The sequence below is a fragment of the Prunus mume genome, linkage group LG2, assembly GCF_029339155.1.
Source record: "Prunus mume cultivar Tortuosa linkage group LG2, ASM2933915v1, whole genome shotgun sequence".
Lineage (NCBI taxonomy): Eukaryota > Viridiplantae > Streptophyta > Magnoliopsida > Rosales > Rosaceae > Prunus > Prunus mume.
Genome location: NC_142699.1, coordinates 35,932,291 through 35,950,999, shown reverse-complemented (window position 1 = coordinate 35,950,999; position 18,709 = coordinate 35,932,291). Strand labels below are relative to the sequence as shown.

At 36.9% G+C, this 18,709-nt stretch overlaps 2 protein-coding genes across 4 annotated transcripts; one reads left to right on the top strand and one right to left on the bottom strand.

The window, feature by feature from the left end:
- The first annotated feature begins 4,789 nt into the window (after positions 1-4,789).
- Positions 4,790-9,480, top strand: ESD4 (Cysteine proteinases superfamily protein). Its single transcript, XM_008224970.2, has 9 exons — positions 4,790-6,188; positions 6,335-6,414; positions 6,498-6,591; positions 6,745-6,843; positions 7,492-7,584; positions 7,669-7,788; positions 8,359-8,462; positions 8,581-8,653; positions 8,985-9,480. The coding sequence occupies exons 1-9, from the start codon at positions 5,367-5,369 to the stop codon at positions 9,045-9,047; spliced, it is 1,548 nt and encodes a 515-aa protein (XP_008223192.2). The 5' UTR covers positions 4,790-5,366; the 3' UTR covers positions 9,048-9,480.
- A 207-nt stretch (positions 9,481-9,687) lies between these two features.
- On the bottom strand, positions 9,688-16,919 carry LOC103323016 (kinesin motor protein-like protein). Of its 3 annotated transcripts, none has more exons than XM_008224972.3 (15): positions 16,611-16,867; positions 16,447-16,523; positions 16,056-16,334; positions 15,740-15,958; positions 14,803-14,988; positions 14,464-14,568; positions 14,268-14,345; positions 14,059-14,140; positions 12,904-13,066; positions 11,880-12,209; positions 11,352-11,570; positions 10,657-11,248; positions 10,500-10,565; positions 10,089-10,315; positions 9,688-9,974 (listed from the first exon to the last, which is right to left on the bottom strand). In XM_008224972.3, the coding sequence occupies exons 3-14, from the start codon at positions 16,275-16,277 to the stop codon at positions 10,133-10,135; spliced, it is 2,445 nt and encodes an 814-aa protein (XP_008223194.1). In that variant the 5' UTR covers positions 16,278-16,334; positions 16,447-16,523; positions 16,611-16,867; the 3' UTR covers positions 9,688-9,974; positions 10,089-10,132. The 3 variants fall into 3 exon arrangements, with proteins under 3 accessions (XP_008223194.1, XP_008223196.1, XP_088902837.1); XM_008224974.3 differs by having other exon boundaries at positions 9,688-9,971; XM_089046711.1 differs by having other exon boundaries at positions 9,688-9,971; positions 16,447-16,919.
- Between the last annotated feature and the right edge of the window lie 1,790 nt (positions 16,920-18,709).

The window sequence follows — 18,709 nt, the reverse complement described above, 5'->3', positions numbered from 1 at the left end:
TTACACCAGTGTTCCTCTTATTTTACTGTCGTATTGCTGTTCTATTGCTGTTATATTGCTGTTATATTGTATGGTTATTGTGGTTATATTGCTGTTATATTGTATGGTTATTGTGGTTATATTGCTGTTATATTGCATGGTTATTGTGGTTATATTGTGTTAATGAACTGTTGTTTTGTCATGGTCAGACATGGAGACAATTGTTATTCTCGTGTGCTACAATGGAAAATGGGTCACCTCGAAGAAGATGTGCAAATACAGCATGCTGTAGCTTGCAAGCATGTAGTTGTAGTTTGCCGCTTCTTGAAAGTAAATGTATACTCAAAGGCTTCTCGGTATTACACTCGGAAAACCTGGATGGATGCTTATTCGGATAGCATCTACCCGATACACCTCACGGAATGTGGGATATTCCTGAAGATGTTCGAAGTCGAGTTGTGTTGCCTCCCATTGCAAGGGTCATGCCAGGCAGACGAAAGAAGATAAGAATTCCCTCGCAAGGAGAGGGCACCATTAGAAGAAAGTGCTCAAGGTGTGGTTCCGCAGGCCACAATAAAAGCACCTGTAAAAACACTATTCCAGTGCGCAATGTATCTTAGACAATATGATTTCTGTTGCTTTGGTAGGTCATGTCAACTTTACTTTTATTTGTGGTGGGTTTCGTGTTATGTTCAATGGGAATTCTTTTACATTTGCATAATGTGGGTTGCATTACTCTGACATCTTGTATTGCGTCAGATTGCCATTCTATTGTACATATATTGCACTGGTATTGCTTCCATATTGCTATTATAATTTGAGTGCGAAATTAAAAGGCCTGGAATGTAATTCCAAATGGATCCAAAACATTCAAGTTGTTTTAATTCCTTTATGACACAGTTACCGTGATACTCCGACTATACCTTCTGTTGTGATTACAAATTCGGCCAATGCATAGGCCACATGTGGGCCAAATACAAGGTGAAATGTCCTATGTGTTTGACTACATATCGTTGTTGAAGGAGCATTACGAATGTTAACCCCAATACATTGCTCATGTCCAATGGATAATTTAGGGGTTGAAAGAGGAAGGAGCATGAGGTTTTGGGGTGTCATGTTTCTGTAATTTAGGGGATGTGATGGTGCTACAAGGCATGCATTATATATATAGAGTTCATTTTGAAGGTCTGTAATGTAGGTCATATATCTTTTAAGGGATGTATAATTCATCCTTTTTCCAGGTTGTAATTACTTTTATTTTTTGTATTTTTGTATTTTTTTGGACCAAATAATTTTAAATACATTCTGATGACTACGTACTGTAATATGATCATATTGTAACCCTATCACTACTCTATTGCACTCTTATTGACATAATATTGCCATTATACGCATGTTTATTGTATAGTTATTGCTGCTATATCGCCACTCAACTGGACACCGATAAACTGTATACGCACAAAAACAAAAAGAGGCATCATCATTCCATAAAATCCTATTTCCAAACTTACATAATACAACAACATTCGACCAAAAAAAAACATAATACAACAACAGGCCACCCCATCGTTACATAATACAAAAAGAGGCGACCTCATAGTTCCATTTCCCTGCTATTGACAAATTCGAAGTTGCATACTCTTCAACTGCGGCGACCACGACCCATGAAATTCATGACCCCGGCCACAGTCATGTTGTCCCAGTTTCCTGCCGGATCCACTATTTTTGCAAACTTACGAAATAGTTCGAATCCGCTTTCCACTTCTTGTTGCTTCAACTTGGCCATTTCTTCTGATTCCTTGAATACCATAATTCTCAGTTTGTATATGTATTTTCAGATTAGGAAGAGATGTATTTTCTGGAGATTTTAGCTAGAGAGAGTGAAGAGAAATGAGGAAGGCACTGTTCTATTGAATTCTTACAATCTGCAGCTTACATAGTGTGTCTGACAGAGAGAGAAATGTGATTCTCTTCTAACAGAATTACAACTGTCACCCTATTAGGTGCTTACACGTGTCATACCAAATCTAACCTAAAATCCACCTAGACTATGATCTAATGGTTCTCATTACATCATTTAAAATAGACAGAACAGAAAATAGAAAATGACTTCTGCTCTAAGAAATCAGGCAGCAGGATTATATTTCAATAAATCAGCAGGATTATATTTCAGAAATCAGCAGGATTATATTTCAACACTAAGAGCATTCAACACAAATCAGGAAAAAAGATTATTTCCTAATATCCAATATCCCCCACTTACATAAAGGAGTGAAAATGTAAACTTGTTTTTCTGACAACTTATTTCTATAATGAGGTAATTAGTGTTAACTTAGGGTTGTTGATAGAAAAACACGGGGCTCATCATCAATATTAATGATATAATATTCAGCAAAAACAGAATAATATTACTAATTAAATAAAATAAAACCTTCTGTCCATTTTCTATTCTTGAATTCCCTTCTACCCCTGACCCCCTCCATAGCATGAAAATCAATCAGACCAATAGAAGTTTCATCCAAGCATGAAGTCATTCACAGTTAAAATACAGAAATTTGCAATCTCTCTAATTACTAAACTTCACAAAATCAGTCATAGGTTAGTGAAATGATCCTTTTCAAATGAAAACCGTACAAAAAGACAAACTAGTCAATAACAAATACAAAACCTACCTTAGAATCACTCGTTTTGCAGACAGACCCGAATTGGAAATCGCAGAAACACCTAAACAAAAGCTCGAATTCTGTCTGTGCGAGGATTGAGAATGAGGAGGAAGTATGTGAAAAAAGTCGGAACCGAAACCAAGAATTTGGGTTTTTTGAGGCCCTGAAAGAGCAGAGAAGAAGAGAAAGACGTCCATTGAAAACATGAAAAGAGACGGCGAGAGATTGTTGAAGGGAGAGAGCATTTAACGAAGCAACCCTCTCTTTCACCTTCAAGAACCCCCTCAACAAACCCTAACATTGACTGCAAAGAGAGAAAGAGAGAGTGCCATTATATTTTCCCACTTCCTTCTTTTATATTTTCTCTTCACAAGGCTTCCTAACAAAATGCCATTAAACTACTTGTCTCTCACTCTGTTTTTCATGTGTCCTTCAAATTACTGGTCACTCACTCCAATTTCTGTCTCACAAGGATTTAAGTCTTTACCTTCCATGATCATTGACAATTAACTAAATATCTACAGACACATCTCCAAACACCAGATAATCATGACAGCTTAAGCTACAATAGGAATGTGCAGTGTGAAGCCTAATTGAACAATTCAACAAGAAGACAGCAGGAAACAATTTATTGACTTCAACGTATAATGTCATAGAACATCCTATCAATTAGTGGCAACCACAATCATGACTCCAATATGCCCTCCTTTCAAATGTAAGGAAATTAATGACATTGGCACCATCCCTTCATTTTTTCGTTAACAAAATCAGAGGTTTGTATGTATTGTATGTGTTATCAATATGAAAGATAAATGAATAAATAAACCATCAAAACTGTAAAAAATGTTTCTTACACATGTACAATTAAAAAATTAAAAGTTCACCTCATAAACAGAGTTGTCTAACTATCCATAGACAAAAAAGACAAGCAAAAGCTTAAAGAGTTAGCTTATAGCAAAATCCATGGCCCCATTTCTCTAAACCACACCTGCTGGTGGCATGTTCCCATCTTCACTCATTTCCCGCTTTGTTTTAAGCATACAATGATCAAGCACAAAACAGCAAACTTTTAAAGAACTCATATTACACCACATATGGTTCCTTGCCCTTTGTTTAGACATTGAATATTCATCCCCAAACTGAAATTCCAAATAATCACAAGAGAATATGAAAAACATAGAGAACTTATCCATATCCAATATGCAAGCCCTTAAGTTAGCAAACAGAGTTAAAGCAAAACCAATTTTAGTGAAACCCCTAAACCCTATACCCATTTCAGAAAACCCACTAAACCAATTTCAGAGAAACCCCCAAACCCTAAACCAATTTCAAACAACCCCGTCAACCAATTTCAAACAAACCCATAAACCCTAAGCCGTAAAAGAATTCCGATGAACGATGCACATTTGCTTTGTGAATGATGGCGTTGTTCTTCGATGCAGATTTATTTGGGACAGGAAGGCGAGCGAGTGACGGTGAGCGGACGAGAGATGAGAGAGTTAGAGTGAGAGACGAGAGAGTGAGAGCAGAGTGACCAGAGAGTGAAGATGAAGAGATTGAGCGACGGAGAGCTGATGGGCGGGAAGTCAATTTCAGAAAATGTGTTAGGAGAGCAATAAGGGTACAATAATTTTCTATTTATAGTTGATAGTTATAAAAAAATTGGGAAAAAATGGCATTTTTAATTAAAATTATTAAAGGGGTGGCACTGAGGGTCATTTCCCAATTTATAACATAATATTTTAATGTGATAGTCACGCACAATTTTTCCTGCTTGACCAAGAAGTGTGTGCATTGAGAAGTAACCATGCCTACGTGGACAATTTTTTCCTTGTGGCATACTGGCTTATTTAGAATTGGTATGTCTCACTTCTCTTAAATTTACTAACATACGGCTATTAAAATATTTCAATTCTTGATTTTCATACGTTTAACATATAAGTAATTAAACCCTACAAGACTTAGGAAACAGATTAATTTGAAATGATTTGATATGATATTCATTAATTCTTTCCCATATTCTTAATTTCCTGATTTTTTTTTTTTTTTGGGTTGGGGTTAATTTCCTGATTCTTTTTTTTTTGTGTTGGGTTAATTTCCTGATTCTTTTTTTTGTTTTGTTGGGGTTAATTTCCTGATTCATACAAGTGTTACGTGCAACTATTTAAAAAATAATAATAGAAAATACCATATAGTTTCCTACACAGAACCGGGAAAGCCGAAACGCCTCCTACAGCAAATCGGGTTACAGATCCCAACTCAAGCTCTGGTGCATCAAAATTGAAAATCCTCTTCAACGTTAATAACAAATATTTAAGGAAAACAAGCTCCTCCTCCGCTCTCTCTCTCTCTCTCCTCAGCCCCCTTTTTTTATTTTGTAGCGGGAACACTTGATATTTGTCTAGACAGATTTTCTGGTGCGTGCTTATTTGAAATCGACCCCCTCTTCCTAAGCGTTTATAGGGTTTTGTTCCCTCCCTTCAAATCTCTGTGATTTTGAAATCGAACCATTCTCTTCCTCTAATTTTTGTACCTTTTCTTTGGACCTTAAGCAAAACCCTAACTTTTGGTTCCAATTGCCTCGCATTTAGGGTTTAAGTGTCGCCATCTGATTACTCATTCAATCCGCCCACCAAAAATTTCAAATTGGTTGTGTTTGCTCTAAGATGGCACTCTTTGGATGAGATGTGAATTTCTAGGTCTTTTTGTGCTCTGGGTTTATCAATGGGAGCACTAACCAGCAATCGTAAGCGAGGGGACGAGTGTTTGAGCTTGAATTCTGCACACCCATCTCCGTATTCGCAGAATTTTCAAATTTCAAAGCGACCCAGATTCTCTTATATGAAGCAAATCCCGGACCGGCCCATATTATCTTCCAATAGCGTCGCTTCGAGGGTCTCTCGGTACCCAGATATAAAGCCGCCACTGACGAGAGTTCACGCCCCTTGTAGAACAGGCAAATTCGGGTTCTTCTCGAACAGAGAAGATTCGAGCCCAAAAACCAGAGGGGTTCATGAGAAGGAGCGGTCGGGTGTCATAATGGGCAGTGTATTGTCTTTCCATTTGGAAAAGGCGAAGAGCAGGGCGTTAGATACATTCCGTTATTTGAACAAGGGCAAGGAGGTGATTGAATTGGATGAAGAGGTTGAAACTGACCGAGTTTCTGAGGATTCGAGCATAGAAGAAGTTCTGGCTATAGAGGAAGATGACCGAGAAAGGCCTTCTGTGGTGGATTATGTGCAGGAATTGGATACGAAGATGCTGGGCTGTGGACCTCAGGGTACTCAGCCATCGGCTTCTTCGGTGGTTTCAGACTTGACCACACTGACGAATGGCCCTTTCAAAGTGGACAGTGCAGGAAAGATGTTGGACTCATTATCGCTAAATCGAGAGGTGGAGGTGCCGAGTGTGGTAGTGTACAAGCAGTTGCTTGAGAGTGTAGAGAGGCGGACTCCGAAACTTGAACATTTGCATTCCCAAATTGAGTTCAATGTGAGCAAACTGTCTCTGTTTGAATCGCTGCGTCCACAAAAGAAACCAGTGAAGGTGAATTTCTTTTCGTTAACTTGCCACCTGTTTTGAAGTATCATTTGCAGTGTTAGTATACTAAAGTTTACAGCCTGTGGTAAGTAAAAATTGATGATGAATTTATCAACAGTCTTCTCTTAATAGTTAAATCCTTTTCTTTTTAGGTTGTACCCGATGAACCCTTTGTTGCTCTTCGAAAGGAGGAAATGGCTGAGGTTGAGCAAGCATTTTCCTCTGCCAATCGGTATGGTTTGATACGTATTCTGTTTCATCTTTGAATTGGTTTAGTTGAAACTTGAAAGTATAACAGTGTTGGGGTTCATACAGGAGGAGAGTCTTGGTAACTCATGAGAACTCAAACATAGAGATCACAGGTGAAATGCTGCAGTGCCTTAGACCACGTGCATGGTTGAATGACGAGGTATTTTCTAGGTTACATTTGTACTTTTTTGTTAAATTGCAATAACAAAAAAAAAGTTTTCATTGCATTTTGTTTTTGTATGGTTCATGTGGGTTTTTCCAGGCTAGCCTAGCTGGTAATGTGATTGATACATGTGCATTCTTTTCCGTCCAGGTCATAAATGTCTACTTTGAGTTGCTGAAAGAGAGGGAAAAGAGAGAGCCACAGAAGTTCTTAAAATGTCATTTCTTCAACACATTTTTCTACAAAAAGGTTTGTAATTTGCTTTCTTTCTTGTTCATTCTTTTACACTTTGTTCCGGGCAGTGGTTGTATATGCATAAGCTGTTTAGTTTTCCTTTTTGTTTTTACTGTCAGAAGAATATTTATTGATTTCATTAATTTGTTGTCTAGATAAGTGCACTGGTATGAATACGTGAGTTCTTGTCACTGAAAAAACTATAAAGCTCTAATGCATGTTCATTGTCAAATAGTCTCATACTTCTATTTCATCATTTAATTATTAGGACTGTTTGTTGAGTTGGATTTGTCAAAAGCTTTGATCAATTTGGCCTGAATTTTTTATTAGGATGAGTCTCATTTGAGTTTTGGCTGAGTTTTTAGACCTGATTTGAAGTTCAGGATGAATCAGCATGATATAACACCAACCCAAATTGTACCCATTTGTTTCTTTCTCATTTGTATACATATATTACATTTCATTAGGCCCGAAGATTGGGCTGGGCTGAGAGCTCAGCCATGTGCTTATTGGGCTAACCTCAGGCAAAGTCTGTCAGCTCAGCCCGTGCAATTCACACTCCTAGTAATTATTTGCCTAGATTGGGTAACCATCTTTGCTGTTGGATTTAGGATATTGATTTCTATATTAGCTACTCTTATTTTACTGAAATTGTATGTGCAGTTGATAGGTGGGAAAAGTAACTATGATTATAAATCCGTCAGAAGGTGGACTACCCAAAAGAAGCTGGGATACAGCCTCATCGATTGTGACAAAGTAACTTCATTCAAACCTTCTTCATTGTACATATACACAGTTTAAGTGAAATTACATTTATTTCATAAGTTGTTTTCTTCTCAGATATTTGTTCCCATCCACAAAGAAATACATTGGTGTTTGGCAGTTATTAACAAGGCAGAGGAGAAGTTACAGTATCTTGATTCACTCAAAGGAAGAGATACCCAAGTGATGAACAGATTGGTATGCTTTGTAGTCATATTCTGTTCGGCTGTTGATATAATTTATTGATGATGCATGCAATAAAGTCAAAAAGTCTGTTACACAAAATGTCGGTCCTTGACAAATACCCTTTCACTTTTTCTTGTGGGAAGGGGGTGGCGGGCAGTGATGCTTAGAAAAAATAAAATCTTGCCATTAGCGGTTCGTGTAATTTCCTGTTACTCGGACTACAACATCTGTTTGAATTGATTGGGTTCTTTGTTTGTTTGGTCTGGAATTGACTGGGTTAATGAATTTTAAAATGAAGAAAATCATCTTATCAGTCTTGCCTGCAGAACTTGATAACAATTGCCCTTCCTCCATTCTTGATGTGGTATGAAATATGCGCATAGGCACGTAAAAAGTTTGCTGTGTGGACAAATATTTCATCGATCATCAGCCATCAATTAACTCTTCATCTTTGTGTTTCTTTTTCTTTTTGGATACTTATGGCAATACCTTGGTACGGATGTTTTTCAAAATGGTGGGAAAATGAATAAATTCATTAAACCGATTAAGTTGCAGCTAACTTTGACTGTTTATGTTTGACAGGCGAAATACTATGTTGATGAAGTGAAGGATAAGTGTGGAAAAGACATCAATTTGAGTTCTTGGAAATTAGAATACGTTGAAGACCTTCCTGAGCAGGAGAATGGGTAGGCATTACATGTCTAATGTTATATGTTTTCTTTTATCTTTTTCCCAAACTCTTTACAGTAAGCAAAGAGACTTCTGCTAATTGAAATGTATTTTTGAATTAATTTTTCTTAACAGGTTTGACTGTGGTGTGTTCATGATCAAATATGCTGACTTTTATAGCAGGGGCTTGGATCTCTGTTTCAAACAGGTAAGGCGCTTGGAGATGCTTCTGTTGCTTTGCCACACGGAAGTGTATATTTTGTCTCCCAAGCTAAAGTATCTTTTGGTTGTTTTCATTTTTATTTTCTCGGACCTGCATTCAAACCATTAATAATGGAAAGTTATTTGTTGTCCACTTCCCAACAACGTAATTCTAGGGGGAAAATACTTGGCACTGGTTTCTTCTGTTTCTTGCTTTTACTTCTAACAATTTATTGGGTAGTAGTATGCTATAGAATGAAATGTTCTTGTATATCCTGCTCTCGGTTAACTCAACTGTTAATTAGTATGATTCAACTCTGTGTTTGTTGTCCTTGCAGGAACACATGCCATATTTTCGATTGAGAACAGCCAAGGAGATCCTAAAATTGAGAGCAGACTGATTGAGCAATATAGCTTTGGCATGCGGTAGTACCAATCAAGAATTAGGAATTAGAGTAACAGACGATGAATTGGGTGTGCTTGCAGGTGTGAGTCGCATGCCAGCTTCAAAAATTTTGAAATAATTTAAGATTTGTCTTGGTGAGGTGAGTCCTGTGAGGAAAGGTTAGCAGAGCACAAGGCAGAAATAGTAACTTGTATATACTATACAAGTGCGAACCTTTGATTTGTCACATATATGTTCAAAAAGTTCCATAAGCTTTCAGGTTATGCGCTAACTGAGTCCTTCTTGCTAGTTTCTTTTTGGTCCTTGTATCTTTTTGGCCATTTGCCTATATATTAGTAATTGAGTTGATCCAACAATTGTAACACAAGATTTCTGGTGAATTCTGTTCTATAAAAGAAAGTTACATTTGTTTTGGCCAGTTCGTTGAAGATTCATTTGTGCCCCTGAATTAAGTGATGGTTACTTGCCAGCATTTACTCTATCCGATAAAATAATATTTTGGTTCATGATTATTTGGTTTTGTTTAACCTGAAAAGTAGCCAAATCCTCGGAATAATTCTGTGATCAATATTGGAATTGTATGGTACTCAAGGGGCAGTGCAAAAGAAAGGAATGAAATAAGATAATAGTCCGGATGACAGAGTAATAAACATTCTATTTCTTTTTCTTTTTTCTTTACTAGAAAATACATTGTCAAATCAAATTTCCAGTCACCACTTACACAACAGCCAAAGTCCACAACCCATAAAAGACTCGGCAAGAACACATCAACTGATCTTAAGAATTACAAATGAGAACGCAATCACCAGCAAAAGACGTGAATTGAATCCTCATTGCCGCCCTTAGCCAGAAGTCTGGATGTGAACTGCCCAGAGTCTGCAATGCCTCAAATCCCCCTCCCGCAGATCCTGCTTTGTAACTGCTGGGACCATAACAAGACAGAATAAGCAGAACTTAAAAGGGATGTTTAGTATCAATGTTTTCCACCAGATGAGATGAAAATGAAAAATATATACAAGAGAGTTCAGATTAATACAAGTAACAGTGCCGCCAACAGCGCAACGAAACAAAGTGCCTGCCTTAACGAGGTCCTCTTTTGCGACTCAGTATTTCCTGCTCTTTTAGTCTATGCTGGAATCTTGCAAGACGGGCTTGAAGGCTAACCAGACCAGCTGCCTTGCGAGAAAGCACAAAGCTCAACTGGGTCACATAGTTGTCTATTAGGCTCCCTGGTTGGTCCACTTCTGCCAACAGTTTCATTTCCTGGTAACCAAAACAACATGGGATAAGCACCTATTTACCAAAAAATACAGGATGCACACTATATAGCAGGTTGACATGACAGAAGTTAAAAATGCCAGTTTCTCACTCCATCAGTTAACAAGATCTGTTGGAGAGGAGATCAAAATATCTTGCAAAAAAAACAAAAGAAGAAAGTTTCACTTACTTCACGAACAATTTCCATCGTATCCTCAATTTCTTTTCTATGGGCAGCAATTAGGGCCTCTTCTTCCTAATACAGTCCAAAGAGCTCAAAAAATTAGCAGGGGGCGCAGGATTACTCGTAAAACTACAAATATAATGACCAAAGCCAGAGTACCAACCTCGAGAATGGCATTGATATGCCCATCAGGAAGTTGAGGCTCAGATTGTTTGGATCCAACATTGCTTGAGTTATAATTTCCTGTATTTTGCTGCTTAGAACTTGTGGTGGAGAGATCAGATCCACCTTTTTTCAGCCAATTACCCAACTTTTCTGATTTTTCATCCTTGGTTACTTTCCTATGAGGTGGTGACACTTTTTGTACTTTCTCTTCTGTATCACCCGAGTTTTGGGAATAATAGAGCATCTTCTGGCTGTAAGAATCGCCATAAGAATTATTAATTTCAAATCTCTCCCTATCCATTACACCAGAAGCCACCCCGCTTTCTTCCCGAATACTAATGGGGTTACTTGATGACAACTTTGCAGGCTGCTTGTCAAACTCAACAGTCGGAATATATGTGAAACTTTCTTTCTCCACAGCTCTTCTGCCTGTATCAGCTACTTTAACTTCTTGACGTTGCTCACGGACATCCTCTACCTCAGCAGAAACCAGCGTAGATGATGTCGATGAAACATCCTTAATAGTTGGTGGTAATGAATTTACTGCTTGATCCTTTCTAGCATTGCCACCTTTTGAAAGACTTTTAACCCTGTTCGTTTAAAGTTAATCTTTTAGTCTGAAATATAAGTTTAATCATTAAGCACTAGTACAGTAATTTGAGTTGTTTAAGTTCACAATAGCATAAAGCATACCGATCCGCATATCTCAAAGTGTTAAGTGTATGCTCGCATGACCCTGCATTTGGAGAAATGCAAGATATCATAACAGTCCTTGAATTGCCAACAAAGGAATCACGGAGCACTTCTGTGAGTTTGCTTCCACGGAAAGGTATATGGATCTGGTCATTGTCCAGAGCACGAATACACTCCTTTAGAGCCAAAAGGCTCTTGTTAATTTCTGCTCCCTCAATTCTGCAATGACCCATTTTGGTTCAACAAATTCAGTAGTCAGTAAATCATCATAACAGTACTGACATTACAATGAATGTGAGAAAGAACAACGGTAGCCAAAGAAGCATTATCCTGATGGAATAGGTACAGCCAAAAACAATTTCTGATTTTCTTTAGTACAATTGACAACATGGGCCTTCTTAAAACCTGCCCAGGCGTCACACTTAGCCCAATGACGGATTTGCAAGTACAATTATATCACCAAACGCCAAAATCATAGAGGAACAAGAATAAAAAAAGGCCGATCGCCTAAAAAAGTTGGAAGATTACCTTGTTTGTCGGTCATTATCAGTGGTGTCAGCACCCCTTTCACTACCAGCAAGATCAATGAAAGAGATCTTCCCCACAACCTTCCCACTTCTAGATTCATTTCCATCATTGTTCCGCCTAGAATCTTTTACCTCACTGTGCTTTTTCACAACGAGTTGTAAAATAGCATGAGACCTAGAAGACTCTTCATTAGCACCAGTTGACCCTGTACTTCTAGCAGCATTCCCTCTCTCAATAAATTCTTTAACAATTTGTACATCTGAAACCTCAAATTCTTGCAGTCCAACAATGCAAACTTGTTGCCGTCCATCTTCTCTCATACAAAGTTTCCTATTGCAAAGAAATAAAGTCATTTATGTCATAACATAACTACAGCAGTAGACCACCAAGTGAACCAAAATTCACATACGCAGATGCATATGTGCATTATTATGCATCTCTAAAAAAATGCAAATAAATGTGCTGTCATATAAAATAAGATGATCCATAATGCAAATAGAAACAAATGCTTGCACGCAATCAGAACACCAATTCTAAAATTATACCACATAACCCAACTAGTAATAATTAGATGCTTTCCACAAACATTGCCCAAAAAATTCACATGAAATTTAATACTTGGTGAAAATGGACAACTGATGCCTTAGTAACTGAAACATGACATGCTTCAAACCATTGCAACACCATTGGTAGTTACACAAATGAATCCTTCACACACAAAACTATGTGTCTTATGCCTGTCCTATACTCAGCTAGACCATTATTATGCACTAACACACATAGCTACCCTCTGCAATCCAAAATATCATTCTAGAACATAGCCATCCCCTGAGGGTATCTACAAGCCTATACCTTTCCTTAAAGGAGGATGTCATGAGTCCATATCCCATTCCAATGTCGTAGCAATTTAAAGTTAAAAATTAGAAACAAACAAATAGAACAGTATTTTTGGCAAAAAAGAAACTAATTTTCAAATATCATCATAACATTAAAATAAAAGAACTAGTCAAACACAGAGATATACTTCCTCTCACTGAGAAGATCAAAGAGCTTTCCTCCATAAATCTCAAAGTAGCTAAGCCACAATTTGAATCTCTGGTTACGGTAAACTGGCTGATGTAACAATCTAACCAGGTCTTCTGCAGCCCTGATAGGTAACGGTTGCATTGTGAATGTCTTGCCACTACCTATAATTCAAATCTTGTTAGTATTTTCAGTCCAGAAGACACTTAGCATGATTGAAAAGGATCACATAGCAACAAGTAAAACCACTAAGTGGCACCAGAAATAAACCACAAACATAAGTCTCAGAACCCACCAAACAAAGTGAATAGATCTGACAAGCGTGAAAACCTGAATTTTGTCTATTGGTAACTTTCTAAAAGTATATAAAGCTAAAGGAAGGACAAACTTAGCAGTCAAACTCCAACTAGGGAAGACTAGAATATGATTTGGAATTATAATTATTTAAATATAGGGGAATGCTAGCAACCTTCTCTCTAACCTTCTCTTTTGGACCTTCTCCCTTTTTTGCTTGACATGTGTCATTCTCCTTACACTTAAAACAATGTCATTAATATATTATACAAGCTAACTTTTGCTTTCCAATTTTACCCTTATTAAATGTATTCAATTTATCCCAAAAAAAATCACAACTTTCTTACCATCTTTTTTTTTTTTTTTAACGTCAATTTTTTTTATTTAAGAAAATTTCTGCTTTTAAAAAAGAGAGGAAATGTCCCCTTTTTTTAACATCAAGTTTAGACTTTTTTTAATTAAAAAAAGGACATTTCCTTTTTTTTTAAAGCAAATATTTTCTTTAAAAAAAGTAATTGACATTAAAAAAAAATTAATAAGATGGTAAGAAAGTTGTCAAATTTTTTTGATAAATTGAATACATTTAATAAGGGTAAACTTGGAAAGCAAAAGTTAGCTTGTACAATATATTAATGACATTGTTTTAAGTGTAAGGAGAATGACACATGTCAAGCAAAAAATGGAGAAGGTTAGAGAGAACGTTGCTAGCATTTCTCTTAAATATATATCACAAGGTCATTACTCAACCAATGATACTGCATTTTGATGACTGTCATTACACGATGAAAAGAATAAAGTTTCAACAAGGATAAACTGATAATCAAGTAGTGTATGACATGGACAGATTATATACACCACCTACCTGTTTGACCATAAGCAAAACATGTAGCCTTTGTTCGCTCAAAAATAATGGGAATAATTGGTTCTACAGTAGCCCGGTATACCTGTTTCATAAAGCATTTCAACTGGTTAAACCTTTTTTATCCAACCGAGAAACAATCATAGAGGAACATCAAAGGAAATATTAAGTCAAGATTTACACGCTTCCACGTACAAAAAGATATGTATTACCTCATCATTTGAAACATACTCATTCAGAACAGCATCAAAACAAAATTCATGCTTCTCCACGTATGCAGTCAAGTCCACCTATTACACGACCAAAAATGTAAAACCCAAAACAGAATATGTGCAAGAAAGAGACTTCAATTTCCAAAACAAAATTCGGCCAGAAATTTGAAGTGGCATCTGGTTGCTGAGAACAAACCTTTAGTTTGGGTTCGTGGACTGTCAAATAAGCATTGTCATATACAGAAACAATATCCTCCTCCTTCCGCGAAAGCTCCTTCTTATTTAAAGGTCTTTTGCGTACCTAATACACCCATTAGAACACAAAAAATTTAAAAGTTTCACACAAAATAATACACATGATATTCCATCATATGCCTTCAAATCACACAACAGGATCAGATGCCAAGATTGATATATGTTAAGACCCAAAGCATTCATATAGAAATTAGATACCAAGTCATCAACAACATGATATTAACCACACATATCCAACAATACACAAGCACAGCACTCAGCTGCGAAATGAAACACATACCACAACTTTAATCTTAGCCACATTAGTTTCCTTTGTGCTCTCCTTGTCACTCTGGGCTACTGGAACTGATGCATCTGGATCAGGTAGTACTCTTTGCTGCCTACCACTTGTCAAATTGAATTCATCATCAAATGCTTTACCACCAGGCATAAATGGTGATGGCTCAAAGGGTTCAGGGATGACATGCTGAACATGAAAACAATATTGCATTTTATTAACAAATAAAGCAACAGAGTAGGAAGTAAAAAAATATCCTAGGCAGACACAAAGCAGTCTCATTGATCATAACTCAAGAAAAAGGTAAAGAACAGACCCCAAGAAAGTAAGCACAATATTTCAGAAGTAGGTGAGGATTTAACTCTTTTCACTATGCAGCTATAAATATATATCACAAATAAACAAGGACCAATAACAAAAAGGTAAAGGGAACAAAAATGATAATGTACTGGCTAGAATCAGAGATGTTACAAGTTTTACAAAGCAAATTTAAATTTAAGAACCTATTCACAAGTAAAATTCATATAGAAACAAAACCAGCAATCCAAGAGAAATTACCCTAACAAGTGAGTGAATTTCCAGGGAATCCCCATCAACCCATCCTGAATTCACAATTTAATTAAAATCTTCAGCTCATAAAAATTTGGCCACAAATTCAGACCAAATTATCATTATAAAATACTGATGTCACAACTTGATATTCCCAAGTGCATAACGGGTCTGAATTCCAGCACATATCACCGAATAACAACATGGAATGTTGTAAAGGAACTTCAAACAAAACGACTCAATGTCAGAGATTAGTAACCAATCTCGTCCTTTGACAGCACCCAGTAGCCAATCTCGTACTTCGTCATTATTGATGTTTTAAAACCAATCCATGCAGAACTTCCCAGCTAAGTTAAACACAGAACATTATGAATTTTTTAAATGACTATACCTCAGACAGAAGCTCTGTATCATCCATAGCATGAAGGTCCAACAGCCCAGCTCCAAAATCCCCCCTGAACTCCGGAGAATACAAACCATCCGATGCAGCCCCGCCTGAAGTTTGTGCTGTAGGTGTATATGGCTCAGAACCAGACTCCCCATTAAAATTGAGGTTTCGCATTAATTTTAAAAGCCTCTGTTTCTCTTCAGCAGATTGAGCGCCATAACCCTATTACAATATCAAACGCTTAGTCATCATGTAATTCTACATGAAAAAAGCGGATAAGATAGCACAATCTCATAGGCAATGGCTATGAATATAATACCTGCATGAGGAGATTGGGGAGCATACGGTTGTCGATTCCCGTGGAAGCCAATGGTGAGGCCAGATGCTGTAACCCAGCGGACTGGAGCCACCGGGCCATGACTGCATCACCAGCATCGCCGGCAGGCCCCGCATTGTGCAGAGGCCCGGCAGGGGCGCCGGTGGCGTGGTCGTACAGAGCAGTAGCCGCGGCGGCATTGCTCTGCTGCATCTGGCCACCCATGTGGCGCTGCGACCGTCTTTGAGGAGCCAATTTTCAAGATCTATATTCCAACAACCGCTGCACAAAAACAAACCGCACAAATGCATTTATATATACGTGCAATCCAAAAGGCATAAGAATTTCAACGAAATTATAGCATATTGATTTGCATGGGATCATATATACTCACGAGGTTGGGAGAAGTTGAATTCAAAGCAGGACATGAAAGTAAAATTCCAACGGAAATGCGATTCAAGTCCTCAGAATCTGCAATTCAACCGAATCTGATCTCAGAATCCCACGCCGAGCAACGTAGAAAATCAATCAGTTTCTCACATTTACGATTAAACGTACCGGAACAGAAGGAACCAAAACAATTACGCGACCAGGATCTGTGGCTTCTTAATAATCTCAAAAGAATGCAATATTGGGATCAGATCTGCAAACGAATTGGGAAAAGCAAAACCCTAATTCGATTGTAAAGAGTGAAGGGTGTGTTGGAATTTGGTTTCAGAGAAATGGGGGTTGAATTGATGATGGTAAGGGGCTCCACAGAAGAGAGAGAAAGTGTACGCCTTGCTTAGATTATAAAATAATCTTTCTGCGACAACAGGAGAGAGACTCAGAGAGCGATGTCGTTATAATTGTCATTTGGTAGATTATAATTTTCAAAATTATTAAAACGGCTATTCGCACAATTGAATTAATTTAAAAAGACTGATACCCCCTCCAGGTTGTTGCTAATTTTCGGTTCGGAGCTCGGATGGACGGTTCAGAGCCTTCGGACGACAGACTGGAATAAATTTAATGTGAGCTGACGCAAATACCCTTGGATTTTTTTTTATTTGCTTGCCGCGGAAACTCAAAACGTCCACTCCCTCCCATCACCACCAACAATAATGAAATTTTTTTTTTTTTTCTTTTTTCTCTCATTGAGGGTTGATGGGTATTTTTCTCCTTCTTTTTTTTATTTATTTATGGGGATAAAAGTGGAATATTAAGAGGAAAAAATAAAATAAGTCAATAAAAGTTTACAAATTTATAAATAAACCCAATTCTAGACATGTATTTATAAAAAAACTCAAACACTATTTAAACATAGAAACACACCCAAAATCAACAATTGTATATTTTTTGGGTGTGTTTATCAATGGAGTTTGAGTGTGTGTAATAATGGGTTTTGAGTGTGTTTATAAAGTGTTTTGGGTGTTGGGTTTTTTTATAATTTCAGCCCTCATTTCTAAAACAAGGAAAAAAAACACAATTCATTTCTCATTTTTCTCATTATTTTGCCTTTTTTTTAATTATTTTTGGGTGTTGCAAAATTACTATTATGGAATGAAAATGGTGTTTGAGGACATTATTGAGGTGGCTTGTCCTCCCTCATTTTTTGATGTAATTATTTTATTGTTTAGGGCGTGTTTGGCCTATTTGTAAATTAAGCAAACTGAGATTCATAAGATCTTGTCCGAAAATTAAAAATAGAAATCCTTCAACTAACAAAAACTAATACAACAATCCTAATAGGAGAATAGTATGTTTCAAGTTAAGAAATTATTGAAATACACTCAACCACCTCAAATCAAATGTCAAAGCAAACCCTTAATAGAATATGAAAACGAATCGGATAAAATAAAAGGCAATGTGCTAATCTTTTATCTATATATAGGCAAAAGGCAGAGCATGTGGCAAACTTTCAAGCAAAGTTGAAATTCCACTCAAAAACTAATTGGCAATGGGGGGAGTAGCCCAACTCCTTATAAACTCAGGCTAAGTCCCTTAACTTTTCAATGTATGATAAAATACTTTCAACAAACCCAAATTCGAATCCCTCTCATCATAATTTAGATTAAATTAAAATAATTTGATTAGTATATGTTGTGAAAAATAATAGTTTCCCTCTTTCCGTAAAGCCAAATACAAAATATTTATATTATAAATAACATATAAACAAATTGAAAAGCTTTAAAGGTATAATGAAATTGAAGAAAACAAAATAATAGGGAAATAAAAGGAAAATAAATAATAGGTAAGAAGGTGAGTTTGGCATGGTGAAGCACGTCAAAGACGCTGTCCTAAAGCCTTTGTAGCCTCCCTACATACAGGTACTGATGGTCTACAAGACTCCAAGATACGACCCCTTGTACACAAACTTAAGATCCGCTATGAGCACGTTCATAAACAGATATAGGTATTCAAGTCACATAATCATTGCCCAAAATAATAATAATATAAAGTAAAGAATATATGTAAAAGTAGAAAAGGAAAGAATTAGTTTATGGTGGTGATTGTGGTATGTGATATTCTAATAGTGTATTGTGTTTCTTGTGTGTATATCAAATGTGAAGGAGGAGTGGCCTTTTATAGGCATCCAAAACATGTAACCTTCACCAACCATAAAAGTTCACCAACCAAAAAATTTATAAGCATGAATATTAAATATTTATAACCCC

What these genes read in the sequence shown, in the direction of transcription:
- ESD4 (XM_008224970.2), top strand. Translation starts at nt 5,367, where the DNA reads ATGGGAGCACTAACCAGCAATCGTAAGCGAGGGGACGAGTGTTTGAGC. An exon ending in GCATTTTCCTCTGCCAATCG is followed by an intron (nt 6,415 to 6,497) that starts GTATGGTTTGAT and finishes GGGTTCATACAG; the next exon opens with GAGGAGAGTCTTGGTAACTC. An exon ending in GTGCATGGTTGAATGACGAG is followed by an intron (nt 6,592 to 6,744) that starts GTATTTTCTAGG and finishes TTTTCCGTCCAG; the next exon opens with GTCATAAATGTCTACTTTGA.
- LOC103323016 (XM_089046711.1), bottom strand. Translation starts at nt 16,277, where the DNA reads ATGGGTGGCCAGATGCAGCAGAGCAATGCCGCCGCGGCTACTGCTCTG. An exon ending in GATAATGACCGACAAACAAG is followed by an intron (nt 11,571 to 11,879) that starts GTAATCTTCCAA and finishes GGGTCATTGCAG; the next exon opens with AATTGAGGGAGCAGAAATTA. An exon ending in ACTTTGAGATATGCGGATCG is followed by an intron (nt 11,249 to 11,351) that starts GTATGCTTTATG and finishes TTAAACGAACAG; the next exon opens with GGTTAAAAGTCTTTCAAAAG.